This window comes from Rhinolophus ferrumequinum, chromosome 22 (assembly GCF_004115265.2).
Source record: "Rhinolophus ferrumequinum isolate MPI-CBG mRhiFer1 chromosome 22, mRhiFer1_v1.p, whole genome shotgun sequence".
Taxonomy (NCBI): domain Eukaryota; kingdom Metazoa; phylum Chordata; class Mammalia; order Chiroptera; family Rhinolophidae; genus Rhinolophus; species Rhinolophus ferrumequinum.
Window position 1 is genome coordinate 24970566 of NC_046305.1, and position 14868 is coordinate 24985433.

At 47.0% G+C, this 14868-nt stretch overlaps 1 protein-coding gene across 5 annotated transcripts in view; it reads right to left on the minus strand.

Annotated features, from left to right (window-relative positions):
• Positions 1–14868, minus strand: part of SRGAP2 (SLIT-ROBO Rho GTPase activating protein 2) — a 230777-nt gene that overhangs the window by 52310 nt on the left and 163599 nt on the right. For 3 of the 5 annotated variants that reach the window (XM_033092387.1, XM_033092385.1, XM_033092388.1), the window contains exons 6-10: positions 13410–13625; positions 12683–12811; positions 5361–5585; positions 1607–1708; positions 374–571 (exon numbers count right to left, since the gene is read on the minus strand). In XM_033092387.1, the coding sequence (XP_032948278.1) occupies positions 374–571; positions 1607–1708; positions 5361–5585; positions 12683–12811; positions 13410–13625 (870 nt within the window). The remainder of the gene's footprint in view (positions 1–373; positions 572–1606; positions 1709–5360; positions 5586–12682; positions 12812–13409; positions 13626–14868) is intronic. The other 2 variants (XM_033092386.1, XM_033092389.1) reach the window with 1 other exon arrangement.

The following is a 14868-nucleotide window of genomic DNA, read 5'->3' on the forward strand; positions in this document are numbered from 1 at the left end:
ACACGTGTCAGCCAAAACATTTGGATGCAGTTCCCAAGAACCAAGACAGAAGCCCCCCTTTCATGACCCCCGATGTCTGAAAATGAAACTTTCAAACAAAAACCTACTAGGTGGTTAAAAAACCCTTAAAAAAGAAAATCTTCTTGGTAGTGTACTTGGGAACATACTCTCTTGGGGGTCCCTGTTAGACACATCCAGCTTGTAGATGTTTGTGCCTTTCAGTATAGGGATGGCCCTGATTATGCCCAGATGCAAATCTAGGACATTCAAAGACTGCCTTTCAGAGACGCTTGACCAGGACTCCAGTTCTAAACGTCCCTTGTGTACCTGCAGTGCCTAAAGACGAGCTCTAAAGGCCACCGAGCTCCCTCACCGTGAAATAGAACTGCTCTGTCTCTTGCTGGTTGGCTCTCCTCTTGGCGATGCTGGGCTTGCTCATGAAGGTTTCTGAGACGGTGGACTTGACGGACTCCATAGAGTTGCTGTACTGGAAGCAGTCAGACACGTCAAAATCCTCCACAGTCACAATGTCCTGGATGGTCTGCAGAGTGGCCTCCATTGTCTTCTTTACCTGCCACGACAAGGGCCAACACAAGGCATGAGGGGTAGGCAGCAAAACAGCAGGTGTTGGAGAGGCTTGGAGAAGAGGGAGAGGGAGAGGATGGCCTGAGGCCAGAAGGAGGGTACTGTCAGAGGGTGCAGCTCTGACAGTGCTGCATCGGACGGTGCTAAGTGAGTAACAAACATCATATGGACTCTGTTATAGGCAGCTGCTCTCGCCAGTGAGGACATAACCACCCTCCTCGTGCTACATACTGAACCCAGCTCTTTTATTTAATGTTTACTTTAATATTAGCTCTTGGCTATAGCACTAAGGGAGAGAGAGAATGAAATAAATCCAAACCAATGCCACCATATACGAGCTAGTTAAAATGTGTGCCAGGCATAGTCCTGCCACGCCCGAGCTTCTGTTTCACAAACAAATCAATGAACTTACTTCCCCATTTGCAAATTAAGTGACCTATCCCCAGTCCTTCCTGATCTTCCGGAAAAGTAAGACTTACTGAGATGCCAGTTTAAGAAGTTATGCGAGCTCAAAAGAAAGGAGTCCTGATAATCAATTGTATGGCCCTTTTGAACTGGTTGTTAAAAGCGAATGTTCCTGTTAGCCAAGGAAATTTGGGCCCAGGAGAAAAGCCACCCTTTTCTAAGAGGACAGAGATGTTTGAAGTGTCAAAGTCAAAAGCCCCTGTTTGTTTGAAAATACTGGAAAAAGCCAGGCAAGAGGGGGTGGTTTCAGAGACACAATATTGTTCACTCAGCTGCCAAGTGACATTTTGATTAAATGTGTAGAAGGGAAAAAGAAAGCATTTTGCAAAAGCTCAAAATAGAGCTCAACCTTTGGCAACACAAGAGCAACTTCCTGGAGTTCAAGGGCAGGATGTAGCAGGGGGGGAAAATCCAAGCCTACATTTGGCTAGGAAATGTTTGCAGCAGCCCGGACATTCTCTGCATGCTCCTTCCACTGCTCCCAGATGGGCGGCAGCAAGAGGTTTGACAGGGAAACTCAGGGGGTGGCTCTTAGTCTCCCAAGCAGGAAACTCACCTCTTCGTTCTCAATCTTCAAGGTGGATAAGCGAGACTGCAGTTGTTGGCATCTCTGTACCAGCTCACTCTGGACAGGCTGCTGGGCACAGAGCTGGGAAGCCTGCCAAAAGCAAGAAATACCAGGTCAGGAAGAGGACACCATCCTTTTGGCGGTTTCAGAGTCCCATTACTGCTAATAAAATGACACATATTCAAGCTGTAAGGCTCACAGTTTCTATGTTAAAACAAAATCTAAAGCCAAAGTGTGTGGACCTCTTTCAGGACCAAGTAGCACAAGAAAGGAATGACGAGTGAGACCGGTTTGGAAAGACCAGGTCTGTCTTTTTGAACCTATCTCCAGGCTTGGCAGAGGCAGGTCTACACATGGTCTGCGGCTCCATGAAAGCCGGAGTTAGGCCAGAGAAGAGTGCCTTGGGAAGCCCCCGCTCCAGACACACAATGCTTTGGCACAGAGAGGATTTCCTGCTAGAGGTCTAAGTAGCTACCTCTCTGGCCCCTCCTTCATCCCCCTTACTACACCAGAGCGAAAGCAGGAGAGAAGTGGGTCAGGAGGCTAACTTGCCGCTGTTGGCAGCCAGCATGTGTTTATAAATCTGGGCCATGAATGAGAGCTCTGACTCAATTAGAGAAAGTGTGAAGCCAGGAACAAGTCCACAGGCTATTCTAGATAGAGGGCCCCAGAGGGCATGGAATCTGATGGAAGTTGGCATTTTCAAACAGCCATCCTGTTACCCCAGGTCTTCACTAGATCTGTGTGGGAGAGAAGTCCACTCTTCCCCCAAGGATCACTGTCAGTAAGCTTTCCCCTGTGTGAAGGGATGGATGGTCGAACTGTGTTCTTCTGCTGGTGGCACGACTGTGGTAGGGGCATGAGGTCACCCACAGTCCCCAGGATGACAGATGAGGAAAAGAAGGCTGGCAGATTGGGTGGAAGGACCCACACGGAAGCAGCTCCTGTCACCTTGTCACCATGTGTCCTTTAGCCTCTCATCTGCAGAGAGACATCTGGATCGAACTGGCCTCTTTCTTCCCCAGCAATGAGTGGGCACATCCACATGTCTACAGACCATTCTCATGCTTGAAAAGACAAACCCTCTCTTCAAATGGAGGGGGCCGAGACTTGACCTTTTCCTCCACTGGCTTTTAAGCTCCCAACTAACTTGACCTCCTCCCCCGGCTGAGAGGCTGGCCTGAGCCAGCTCAGATCTGAAGAGAGCTGACTTCACTCTGGCTCTGGGATAAGCAGACACAATGGAGAAAGCTCAGTGGCCAGGATGGCTTAGTGCCAAGAGTGAAACTCTCTGGCTGTCTGATGTCACTGGTCAAGCATCCAGAGCCCCACCAGCCTCTGGGGGCACCAAGAATAGAGCCAAGCCCCTCCTCCTGGTCCTCCTGAGAGTGCCTGGCATCAAGTCAGTGCTGGTGCTTCGGGACACCAGTCAGTGTAGGGCCTTGGCCAATTTCAGGGCTTTTGGTCAAGGTGCCACCTGAACTCCGGCCCTAGTTCAAAGACTTCCAGGCAACTCCCTCATGTTGCTTCTACAATCTACAGACAACTCATACTGATGGAGATAGACTGGCGGCAGGGACCAAGAAAGACTTGCCCTCTCCTCTCCTTTTACTTTCCATTCATATAAAAGCTAGACTGGAATGTGGAACCTTTGCAAGATCTAGGACTGGCCCTGGCCCCTGCCTGGCTCAGCCACTGATTAGCTATATCACATAAATGGAGGGCCTACGCAGACTTTTAAAGTAACCCAGACCTAGTGGGGAGGAATCATGCCACCTCCACGCCTGTTCCTTTAAGAAGCAGCAGGGCTGCTAATGCATGCTTTGGCATGGGTCCTCTACCGGGGTGCAAGGTAATGCATTCCAGCTGTGCTCTGGAGTATGGAAATGTGGCTCTGACAGGGCCAGGAGGGAGCCTGAGCACCCAGCATTTGCATTCCCCCTTTATGGAGACAAGCTGTTTGGCTCGGAAGGCAACTCAATCAACACCAGAAAGTGTATCACTGCACTCAGCTGGTCCTCAAGTTCTACTGATTCTTGGGAAGAAATCCCAGTGGCAGCTGGAGAAGGGCCTTGGAAGGCAAGTTTGACTAGAAGCCAAGGCAGGTGAGGGATGGGGCTTCCTAGGGTTTGGTGACATCCCTTCCCCCTACTCTAACTGTACATGCTGCCATCTCACTTCCTCATCTGTTCAGACGTTAACATTTCCTAAATCATAGCAGCGGAAACAAACTGTGAAAGCTTTGGTTTTCCCCAAAAAGGAGAGGAAAGAAATCATCTCCACATTTTTGCATTTAAGACAGAAATGTCCCACTGTCCACAGTGGCCTACTGATGACAGCAAATCCTCTGGTTACACTGCAACCGTTGTCGTTCTGGGGCAGGGCTCTTAAAGAGGGTGTGGACGTTAATTCTGATAGTAGCACCGATCCTTGTGGAGAGGACATTGTTGGTTTTCGGTCACCCAGCATCCAGCCCTCCTTCTGCTGCTACTTTGGCCTGCCTGAGTAACCAGGCAGGGGAATCTTCTATCCACAATTCAGGCCACGTGATTTGGATGGGGCTTTCCTCAACTCTGGGACGGAGCGTGTGACCCATGCATGAGCCAGCCAGCTGCCTGCAGACCCTGAGCCACACTGATGGACTCAGCGATAAGCAAGTCACCCAATCAGAACCAAGGAGATACAGTGCGACTTTTGTGGGAGCTTTAAAGAGGGAAGCAGATACCCTTCCTGCTAGATTTCAACCTAGAAGGAGACAAGGCTGGAAATAGTCATCTTGCCCCCAAGGGATAAGAGCCTATCTGAGAATAGTGCCAACGCACAGCAGAAAGAGAAAAACTGAGCCTTGATCAAATTCCCACTCCTCAATCCAACCACGCCTGAAGGTTCCATCCTGAGCTTTTCTATTACATAAGCCTATACATCCTCCCGATTTCAGCACTAGGTTAAATGGCAGCTCCTGCCCACGGGCATAAGGTTCACTCTGATGTATGCACAACCACCAGAAACAGAACCAAAAGATTCACAGTAAAGGAAAGCAAGGAGCATCTCTTTCCTCTCACTTTAGTTTATTCAGGCCCTTCTTGTTTTAGTCACTGAAGGTGCAAAGTCCAAAACAGGGCCGCCCTGTTCATGCTCTCTTGCCTGGGCAACCAGCACAGGCTTCTGCATGACAGCTTAGGTCCTGTCCTCTCTGTAGGTACTCATTCATTTTGGTTCACGACCCAAGCAAAACTACACCTTCTACTGCCCAGGAGAGTGAGATCCTTCTAAACCCAGGAGAATGAGATCCTTCAGAACTCTGCCAAACCACAAAAGATCACATCATTACCCTGCTTAGCCCTTCCTCCCCAGCGACAGCCTTTCGTGTCTGGTTCCATCTCAGCTCTCACTTCTTCCAGTCTCACCACCTTCCCTTTCACCATACCTAACTGTTAGTAGTTTTCAGAACACACCTGCTGTTTTTCACTTCCTTTGATCCTGGTGGTCCCTTTGGGTGCCCCTCCCTGCGTACATTTCTAACTCTCTCTCAACTCACCCGATTGCAAGCTCCCCAAGGGCTTTAACCCCAATGCCTGCGGCCAAGCCGAGTGGGCAGCAGACACTCAGTAGCTGTTTACTGAACGAGTGGAATGTGCCTCACCCACCTGACAAGAAGCCCCAGGCCTTGTTCTCCCCAGGGTAACGTGGCCTCAGTGTAGTGTAGCCCCTTGGGGAGTGTGTGGGGGGAAGAGGGCCTCACCATGTCCCCCATGTGGGGCTGGAACTCAAACTTCATAGGTGGGCAGAAGACACTGTTGTACATCTCCATGAGGCGCTGCTTGTCACTGGTGGCGTCCAGGTTTTCTACAGCATTCTCGATGGCGTCCAGACCCTCGTGCTTTGACTGCTCCAGATTCAACTCAGCAGACAGGAAGGTGCGTAGTGCCCGGTTCAGGCTGGCGTGGTAGCCTAAGTCACAGCACTGCTGTGGGAAGCAGAGAGCACATGAGCAAACCCTGGACAGCCCCCAGGCTTGGCAGAAAGGGAGGGTGGCCCCGAGGGCAGGCCTGACGATGTCAATGCAACAGTGCAGTGGGAAGAAGGCTGATATTCTGACTTCCAAGATCTGGGTGAGATTTCTCAGTTCTTGGCTCCCAGTTCAAAGGTTACATACAACTTAGAGGGCTGTGAGGACTCATTAGAACAAAATACATGAAAAGAGTAGAGAGTTAAAAGGGAAACCTCTTATATTTTCGCGTTTCTCTGGGGATACCATTATAACAAAATTCAACCAAAGTATTGCCCTTCCCTGAGGGGTTACTGTGGCTAAGTCACTGCATACCAACCAAGCCAGGCCATTTCTACACTCAGGGTTTGGAAATCGGAAGCACTGCAAGGGCAGTTAACACAACCAACTCAGAATTCTAGCTGGGAGAAGATACTGGAGGGCTGACTGTCTCAGGCATCACCCCCACCAACTCCTAACATTCTAGAACAGGCCTTAGCTGCAGACTAGAATTTCTGCACTAAAGCTCCTGGCCTACAGAAATTGTATTTATCAGGCCCCAAATTTCTAAACATAAATCTTAATGGGAAAATTCATGTAAAGGATTCTGATTTTTGTAAAGTAAAATGAAGGAAAAAAAAAAGGTATGAAAGAGGCAATAGTACAAAAAAAAGCCACTCCCCATCCCTGAACCTGTTTCCTCGACTGTAAAATGAATAGATTTGGTCAGGTCAGTAGTTTTCAAGCTGTAAACCAGAGGTTATGGTTCTGTGCCAGAACCTTCTTAGGCTGCCCTTGAGAAGGGGGTAAAAGTGCAGCCCAACTAGTGAGCCTCCTATCCCAGCTTCAACCAAACCAGCTCTGCTCTTTTTAAATATTTAATATGTTGGGGTTTTATGTACGGTCTGGTTTAAAGAAAGAATTCTTCTGTTAGAGAAAGTCTGAAAATGCTTGGATGAGATATAATCCCTAAGGCCCTCTTCACTTCAGCAATGACATTCTGTAACTCTACGACAATCTTCCCCATCCCTCCCAAAGGACCCAGAGATCCTTATTCCTTGGCCATCCATCATCCCTGCTATCGCTTCAGCAGCTTTGAGATCCAGAACCAGAGGAGACACACCAGAGAAGAACCCATGGATAGAATAAGAACATCTGCTGATTGCCATTTCATTCCATAAGCAGGCATCAAATTAACTCTTCCCCAGGCCTTTCCCCCTCATCACGATCACACTGGGAACAGCCACTATTGGAGAAGAAAAAGCATGTGATGTGCCCCCTCCTCCCAGCATCTGACAAGGAGTTCAGTAACAGAGTGGCTTGCGGGCTGGGCTCTGGGTTCAGTGCCAACAGTCTCTGGCAGGTGCCTGGCTACAGCGGAAGAACAGCAGTTACAGCTTAACTAGAGGCGGAGGATGGAAAGACATAAATTCAGTTGGGAGGGAAGAGCAAATGGGAGCTAGACAAAAGAGGCTGATTGGGGAGCTGCACGTGCAGGGGCCCTTCCTCCTCTGGGAGACGCTGCTGGTCTAACCAGGCTGCCCTTGAATCTACGCCTTCCTGACTAGCTCTGTTTTGACTCTGATGATGAACTCTATGCCTGTAAGTCTAATGAACAGAAGTGACACTAGCAACAGGGCTGAGTGTGTGTGTGGTTTTTAGTACAAAAGAGAATTTAAGGGGAGGGAGGGTGCCCTTCATCAACATTTACATACTTGTGGTAACTCCCCTTTTCTCTCCTCTACCCTAATTCATACCCTTATCACCTTACACCAGTGCTGCCTTTTTCACTGTCCTAAAATACAGCTTTTATTATGCCACTCCCTTGCCGAGGAACCTGTTAACAGCTCTCTCTTTTTTTCCCTAAATTAAAGTCCACTTTCCTCAGTTTGGAAAATTTTTAAATGCTTTTATATTTACTGAGTGTGCTTGCTCTATGCCAGACCGTGTGCTAAGTGCTTTATGTACATTCTCGATTTTAATCCTCATAATAACCCCAATGAGATTGGTATTAATATTATGGTAATTTTCCAGACGAGAAAGCGGAGGCTCAGTGAAGCAAAATAAATTGAGTAAGGAAGGTTAACAGCCAGAACAAATTGTAGTCTCTTCAGTCTGACATCTAACATCATCTCCCTTTAGTTTATTTTTCAGACCCTTCTGCTCTAATCCAATAACATACTCTTTGGTTAGGGTAGAGTATTGGAAAACCATAGGCCTCAAATCAGCTGTGTGAGTATGAGCAAGCTACTTAACCTCTCTGAGCCTCAAACAAGGATAACACCAGCCTTATACGTTGCTGTGAAGCCGATAACAGGCAAGTATGTGTCTCGCATCATGCAGACACTTAAACACTATCAATATCCCCAAAGCCACTACCTCTGCTCTTCAGCTCTCAGCATTTTCTCTTCCTGAAATGGTTCCCACTCCTCTCACCTGTTGGGATTGGACCCAATCTTCAAGACCGAAATCAAATTCCCAGCCTCTGAGAAGGAGGCCAGCCCTGCATCCCTGGCATGTATTAACCTTGGCCTCCACTCAGAACCACACTCATCGGCAGCCCTCACATGACACAGAATACACTCCCTCATTCTGTGACTTGCCATTTTGTATCACCCCCGTCCCCCGCCCCGCCCACCAGAAGGCAAGCATCAAAGAGGGCTTGGCAGGTGTCTCACTCTATTTTTGAATCTCTCACCATTAAGCCTTGCTCATGGTAGGCATTTAATAAACATCAGTAGATTGAATGAAGCCAGGAGTGCAGATTCCAGGCTCTGAGGAAATAACCCTTAGGCTGAATACTGATCTAAGTCAAGTGAGCAGATGTAGCCACTGAAGCCTTTTGTATTGCTCACTCTGTATGGCTATGGAAGGCAGGGAGCTTTCCTGGGCCGGTCCACTGCCTCTATTAAATAACTGTTCTATCGCTTCTCTGTGCCAATGAGTGGTGTCTGACTCACAACGTGCCTTCTGGCTTCTCTATGCCTCCAACGAACCAAGGAGATTCAGAATAGGTTTTTCAGAGCCTTAGCTATCCACACATCTGCACGCGAATAGCTGGAAACTGAGGCTTTAGCAAAGAATCAATTTCTGGCAAGGTTAGGTAAATGAGATTTGAATATTTCATCCCTACTCCCAGGAGAATCCCAGTGAATCGAGGCAGCACCTCATTTTGCTCACGATGGGGACAAAGTATGCTTTGCATGGCGTCTGATGAGTTTTCTGGCCACGCCAGGCTCCCTTGGCTATTTCTGGGTTATATAAATGTTTGATGAAAACTCTCCCAGGGGAAATAAAATTTTTATAAGAATTTAATGATAGCCCATCCAGATGTGTGATGACTTGAACTGACAGCTCATTAACCCTTTACCAGCTGATTCACCCCGAGACTCTAGAGAAGGCCTAGAAAAGAAACATGGTGTTTCATAACACCCACTCCAAGTTCACACAGATGAGAAAAGTAACTGCGCTTTATAAAATTTCCTATTGAGAAAGTTAAGTCCTCTCGTGTCTGACTTGGGCACACACGGTGTCAGATTCTCCACCCATGGACGGAGCCTACACAACGCCCCAGCTGTGCATGAGCACCGTGCCGTCCTTCTCTCATGCTCTGCTCCCGGGCTGAGAGAGCCACAGGAGGACGGGGGAGGGGCAGCACATGCCAACGAGCCTACAGGTCTTAGAAGCCATCAAGTCAGCTCAGAATGTCTTTCTGGCCTGAACTCAGGTTTTCCTGTTGTGTGTCAGAGGCTTCACGTGGATTCCTACAGTCCGAGTTTAAATCTTACACTATATTATAAAAAGAAGGCAAAGGCTAGTCCTCGTACATGGCATCAACAAAAATAACTTCTCTTCTCTCATCCTCAGTGCCTTCAGCACACACTGAGCTTCAACCTGCTAAGAAGGAGGCATCACACAGATGGCACAGACTGGCACAAGATCCATCCCATGTCTTAAAGCAAGTTCTGGATCCGGTCAAGATCAGAATGCCAAGGTACCCAGGCTTACCACTCACTCCTACGCTGCTGGTTTATTGCCAAAGCATCCTTTTGGCCATTTTTATTGCATAGAGCAGCAAGAAAAAGGAAAAAAAAAAAAACTACTGATACATGCAGTAATGTAGATGGAGCTCAAAAACATCATGCTGGGCAAAAAAAGCCAGATATAGAAAACGCATGTGAAGTTCTACAGCAGACAAAACTAATTTATGGTGAACGAACTCAGAACCGTGATTGCCTTGCGGAGGGGAACTGGCTGGGAAGAGAAAAGGGGAACTTTTTGAGGTGATGGAAATATCTTGCTAGAGATAGAGGTTATAAGGCTGTATGAATTTATCACAACTCTTGAAACTGTAACACTTCAGTTTAGTTATATGTAAATTAGATCTCAAAACAGTATTAAGAGGCACAAAAAGGAAAGAAATCTTGGATTAGGAAATCTTCTTCTTCCTCCTTCCATTGTTTTCTTCCTTCAATGAACACACGATGTACTCAGCTATTTAGTAAGCACTGTGTGTATGCATTATGCATGTGTGCATGAAAGTAAGGAGAAGCCTTGGTTCCTGACCTCATGGAGTTTACAGGAGAGACTCAGAGACCTTCCTCTGTTAGTAGGGCAGTGACTCAAACTTTTCTTGACCTCCAACTCACAGTAAAAAACACATCTTACATTGTCTCACACACGCACGCATGCATATATGTGTACAGAAGCCCATGGATGCTAATATAAGTTTCACCAAATAAAACTTAAACTTACTAGTGTGATGTACCATGATATTTTCTTTCCTATTCTATTCTAGTCTGGTCAATTCTATTCTAGTTTATTCATTAAAAAAAACAAGTCGACCCCATGAAAGTGAGTTCATGACTCCCTAATGGATCACGACACCATCCCAGGCCCCCTGGGCTTTCCTCTATCGCTGCAGTTAGCCAGTTACATAGAGATGATCTGTTTGAATGTCTAGGAATACCTCTAGGACAGAAACTGTTTTATTCCTTTTGTACCAGTGATGCTGAGCACATACTGAATGTCCCAAATAAATATTTACTGAACATTTATGAAGCAGAATAATGTTATCAGCCTTTTTTAAAGGGGTAATCTGACTTCATCTCAGAAAAAGAAAAACAAAACAAACAACAAACAAAATAAAACAAGAGCAATTTTACTACCCGTGTGGCCTGGACCTGCTCACAGTAACCTAGACCCAGGCTTTGGCTGAGGCTGGCAGTCTTCTTTTTCATGACACTTCACCTGGCATCCTGTAAAGACAGGCTCTGAACATACTTTTTTTTTTTTTTTTTTTTTTTTTTGAGAATAAGATGCAAAGTAGCTTGCTTCTTAGACTGATTTAATTAAAACACCTACTCACATCTCATCTATGGATTGCAAAGGTTGTGACTAACACAATTGCCCTGGGGACAACAGAAAGAGAAAAGGACAAACCAGTAGCAGAGTTGTGGTGGACTACAGTCTGATTTTTGTTTTTGTTTTTTTAACCAAATGTGAGATAAATAGCAGACACTGAGCATTAGAAAGAAGTGATTCTCTTCCTCATGCTGACAACAGGCCTTTCTCCCAGTGAGGAGCCCTTCCCCTGAGGAGGAGAAAGGATCCTGTTTAGGGCTCTGACCTTCATTGAAGGACAGTGTTCAGATTGGCATCAACAAGCAGGGAGAACAAAGAGGTACCTGAACAGGGATCAGGGCTCCACTTACCCAGTGAGACAATGACAGCCAGGGCATTAAGAGGCTGAAACCTACTGAACCAAAAATCCCTGGCGGAAGGGAAACAGGGCTCTGTATTTTAGAAAAGTTCCCCAAGCAACTCTGATGTGAGGCCAGATTTAAGTACCAATGATCTAGTCCAATTCTTCAGTTTGCCAGAGGGGGGAGGGCGAAGGGAGAGACAAACTAAGAGTTCCCAAACAGCTCACTGACAAGCCCCAGATTACGCAGCTAGTTATGTAACAGTGAACCTTAGACCAGAACCCCGCGTGATACTGTGAAGGATGGCAAGTTTGTTTGTGGAGAAACCAAGGCAAGCAGGCAAATATGTGAGGTCTGGCCAGAGGCTTGCAAAACCCAGCTGCTGCTTGCTGCTGGCAGCCAGAGGCAAACGTCAGGCCTCAGACAGGAGACTAGCCAGGATCTGCCTGAAACCCTGGAAACTGGGATGCTGGTGCTAAGTCAGGTGGCTTCAGGCCCCTCGCTCTGATGCCAGGAGGGAGAGGTGAGAAAGGGTGCACTCACGCAGCTTCACTCAGGACTGGCTCAGGAGCTGTGCCAAATGGAGTCTGCAGCTGGGAGGGATTGCAGGACTAACCACGTATAAAGGTTGAGGGGAAGCAGCAGGAGAAACCAGGCCAAAGCTGACCCGTAAGCCCAAAGTAAAAAAAACTTATCCCTTGTTCCTGCCCCATGCAAAACACATGTGCCTACCATACTGTTTCTCTCATCATCTTCGTGCCATGTAAAAAGTACAGGCCACGTGTCGGCAGCATCTGGGTACCTTCCTGACCAGCACCCTAATTTGCAGTGTAACTTTGGGCAGGTAACTCTCTTAACCCCTGGATTCCTCATCTACAAATTGAAAATAGTCATACTGATCCCAAAGGGTGAGATGACAATGAGACAATTCTGGGACACATTACGTGTTATAGAAACGAAAGGTAAGCCATTCTAATTCGTGAGCTCTGCCATCCACTTCCACGTGCAGGTAGCTGATCTAAGGGAGTATTTCCTGGGAGACAGAAGTGCACAGTGGTTATGCGCACGGGTTGGTAATCACACATATGTATAAATTGTGCCCGTCACTTAGTCACTGACTCTGGGTAAGTCATCGGAACTCTCTGAATTGTAATGGTTCCCTTTCAGGATTCTGGTGAGGACTGAAGGAGATAAAGTATAAAGTGCTTTACCTGGCACCTGGTACACAGCAAGCCCCTGATGACTCATGGCTACTTCCTTCATAACTGTTCTCACAGTGCTCTGAGATGCCTGAGCAACAGAACTGGGGACGCCTGGCCAGACCTCTGCAGCCAGGAAGGAGGCACCCAGAACCCCGCTTTCAGCACTTACATCAATAAGGTCAGACAGGTCGTGGATGTAGTACTTGAAGACAGACGCATTGGTTGCCTCCAAAGCCAATAAGTACTCATTCCGGGCTTTAATGGCCTTCAGCTTATTCTCTGTGTACTTGGCTTGGCGCTGAAAAGGGAACAAAAGTTCAATTTTACTCTTTTTTTAAAAGGGGAGATTGTTCTCTAAAACATGAAAGTACAGTACATTCGAGAACCATAATTGTGCTGCTACTCCCTATGCGTGTCTGCCTTAAATTGGGTTCTAATTCTGTTTAATGAGATTCAAGGGCATAATGTAGATCAATCCAGGACAGGTTAATGAGGCTCCCTACTTTAGATACGTGGCCCATTTTGGTTCTATCTGCAAATATCATTCTTCATCCTTGCACGGCCACCCTGATGGGAGTGTCACTACATCTGCCCCTGAGTACCTGACACATGAAGCCAAACCCTAGGTCGATAGTCCACTCCCAGGCTTAGGGAAAATCACTACTGTTTCTTATTTATCTGCTACAGGTGAAAAACTGGGAGCCCACAGGCCCAACTTCTTCCAATACCTAGGATTCCTTCCAGGGCAGATAGTAAGGGCTCACTTTTGGCCATTAGGGACTAGAGGAAGCCAGAGCTTCCTTGTTCTGCTCTTCATAGCACCTACTGGGAAATTCCTATCAGTCCCAACTTCCAGAATGTTCCTCTCCAGCCGTTACCAATGCCGAAGCACGTACCTTCTCCTTCATCTTCTCAATCTTCTTCACTGAGCTCCTCCGGACGTGCTTTTCCTCAATGCGGACATTGGACGAGGAGTCTGGGGAGCGAGGGGTCTGCCGGTCCTCCTGCTTCACCGATTTGCCAATTTGCTTCTCCTCCTGCTTCTCTGCCTCCTTCAGCTTGCTCTGAGCACTGATGCTGTCAGCATTGTACATGTGATATGTCTTCATGACCTGCAAGACAGCCCCCACCCCACCCCAGAGGTCAAGCCAATGGCTCATTTCTTTGCTTTGCAGACTAACACTCAGCTGGACCTCTTTCCCATGAAGCAATATCCTCATACCCTGAGGGGGAAAATTTGTAAGTGTTTGGAGGGTCTTTAACATTATATATCATATTACATATTAAAGACCACTCCAAAGCACAGGAAAGCAGTATGTGAACTGAGCCAACATGTCTTATTATTAAAATGACTTCATGTCTTCTATCATGTATGATTTACTTTTATGTATTAACATTTGTAATCATTACTCTTTTGTATTGGCCAAGTAATTTCTATCGCTTAGTCACCTTCCAATACCAAGTAGACAGCGAACACCACCACAACTCAGACCCCAGAGCAAAGCCCGGTTAGGAACCCTGAAGAGGGCAGCACAGCCTACAGAGTAATGTACACTCTGTGGACCTTTCCGATATAGAATGGGGAAGAGGAAAAGGCTCAAAAAGCTCTTTCTACTGGCCTACCATCCTGGGGCTCTGTCTGGTCTGCTTAATCAAGATCAACACTGCTCTCTCACAGCAACTAGAAAAGCAGCAGCAGTAATAATGGCAGCTCTCATTTCCCAGGCAATTAGTATATTCCTAGCTTTGTACCAAGTGCTACATACACATTTTCTCATTTCATCCTTGCAGCAACCCTGCGGTCTAGACGACAACCCTATGAAGATTACAAACCTGCACAATAATTCGAGAAAGAACCTGAGAAGGAATAAAATCCACAGGAAGTGAAGCTGGAGTTGCTGCAGGAAGGAAGTAGTATAAAAAGAGAGGGATACAATTTTCCAATTTTTTATCAAAGTAACTCTGTGGGAGTCCAATCCCTTTTCTTAAGAGGCAGGGAAGCCTGGAACTTGCGTTTGTTTCCAATCCTCCCAAACATACTACTTCCAGGCACAAGGTGTTTGCTCTTCCCTGCTGGAGTTTTCCGTTTCCACACAAGGAGCCTCTAGCTTCTATGTGCGAGTGAAAAATGCTTGACAACAAACCAAGCAAGGTGAAGTTCAAGAATGCTGACACTTTGATGCCATGAGATTTCTTTGAGATGGAGAATTAGAGAGTGTAGGAGCTGGGGTGTGTGTGTGGGGGGGGGGCAGAGGTGGAGGCTGGGAGGGGGGCTGGACAACAGAAGAGAGCAAGGGTATAATATTAATAATAATCTCTACCACTTAGTACATGCTGTGTGTCGGGGGCTTTATG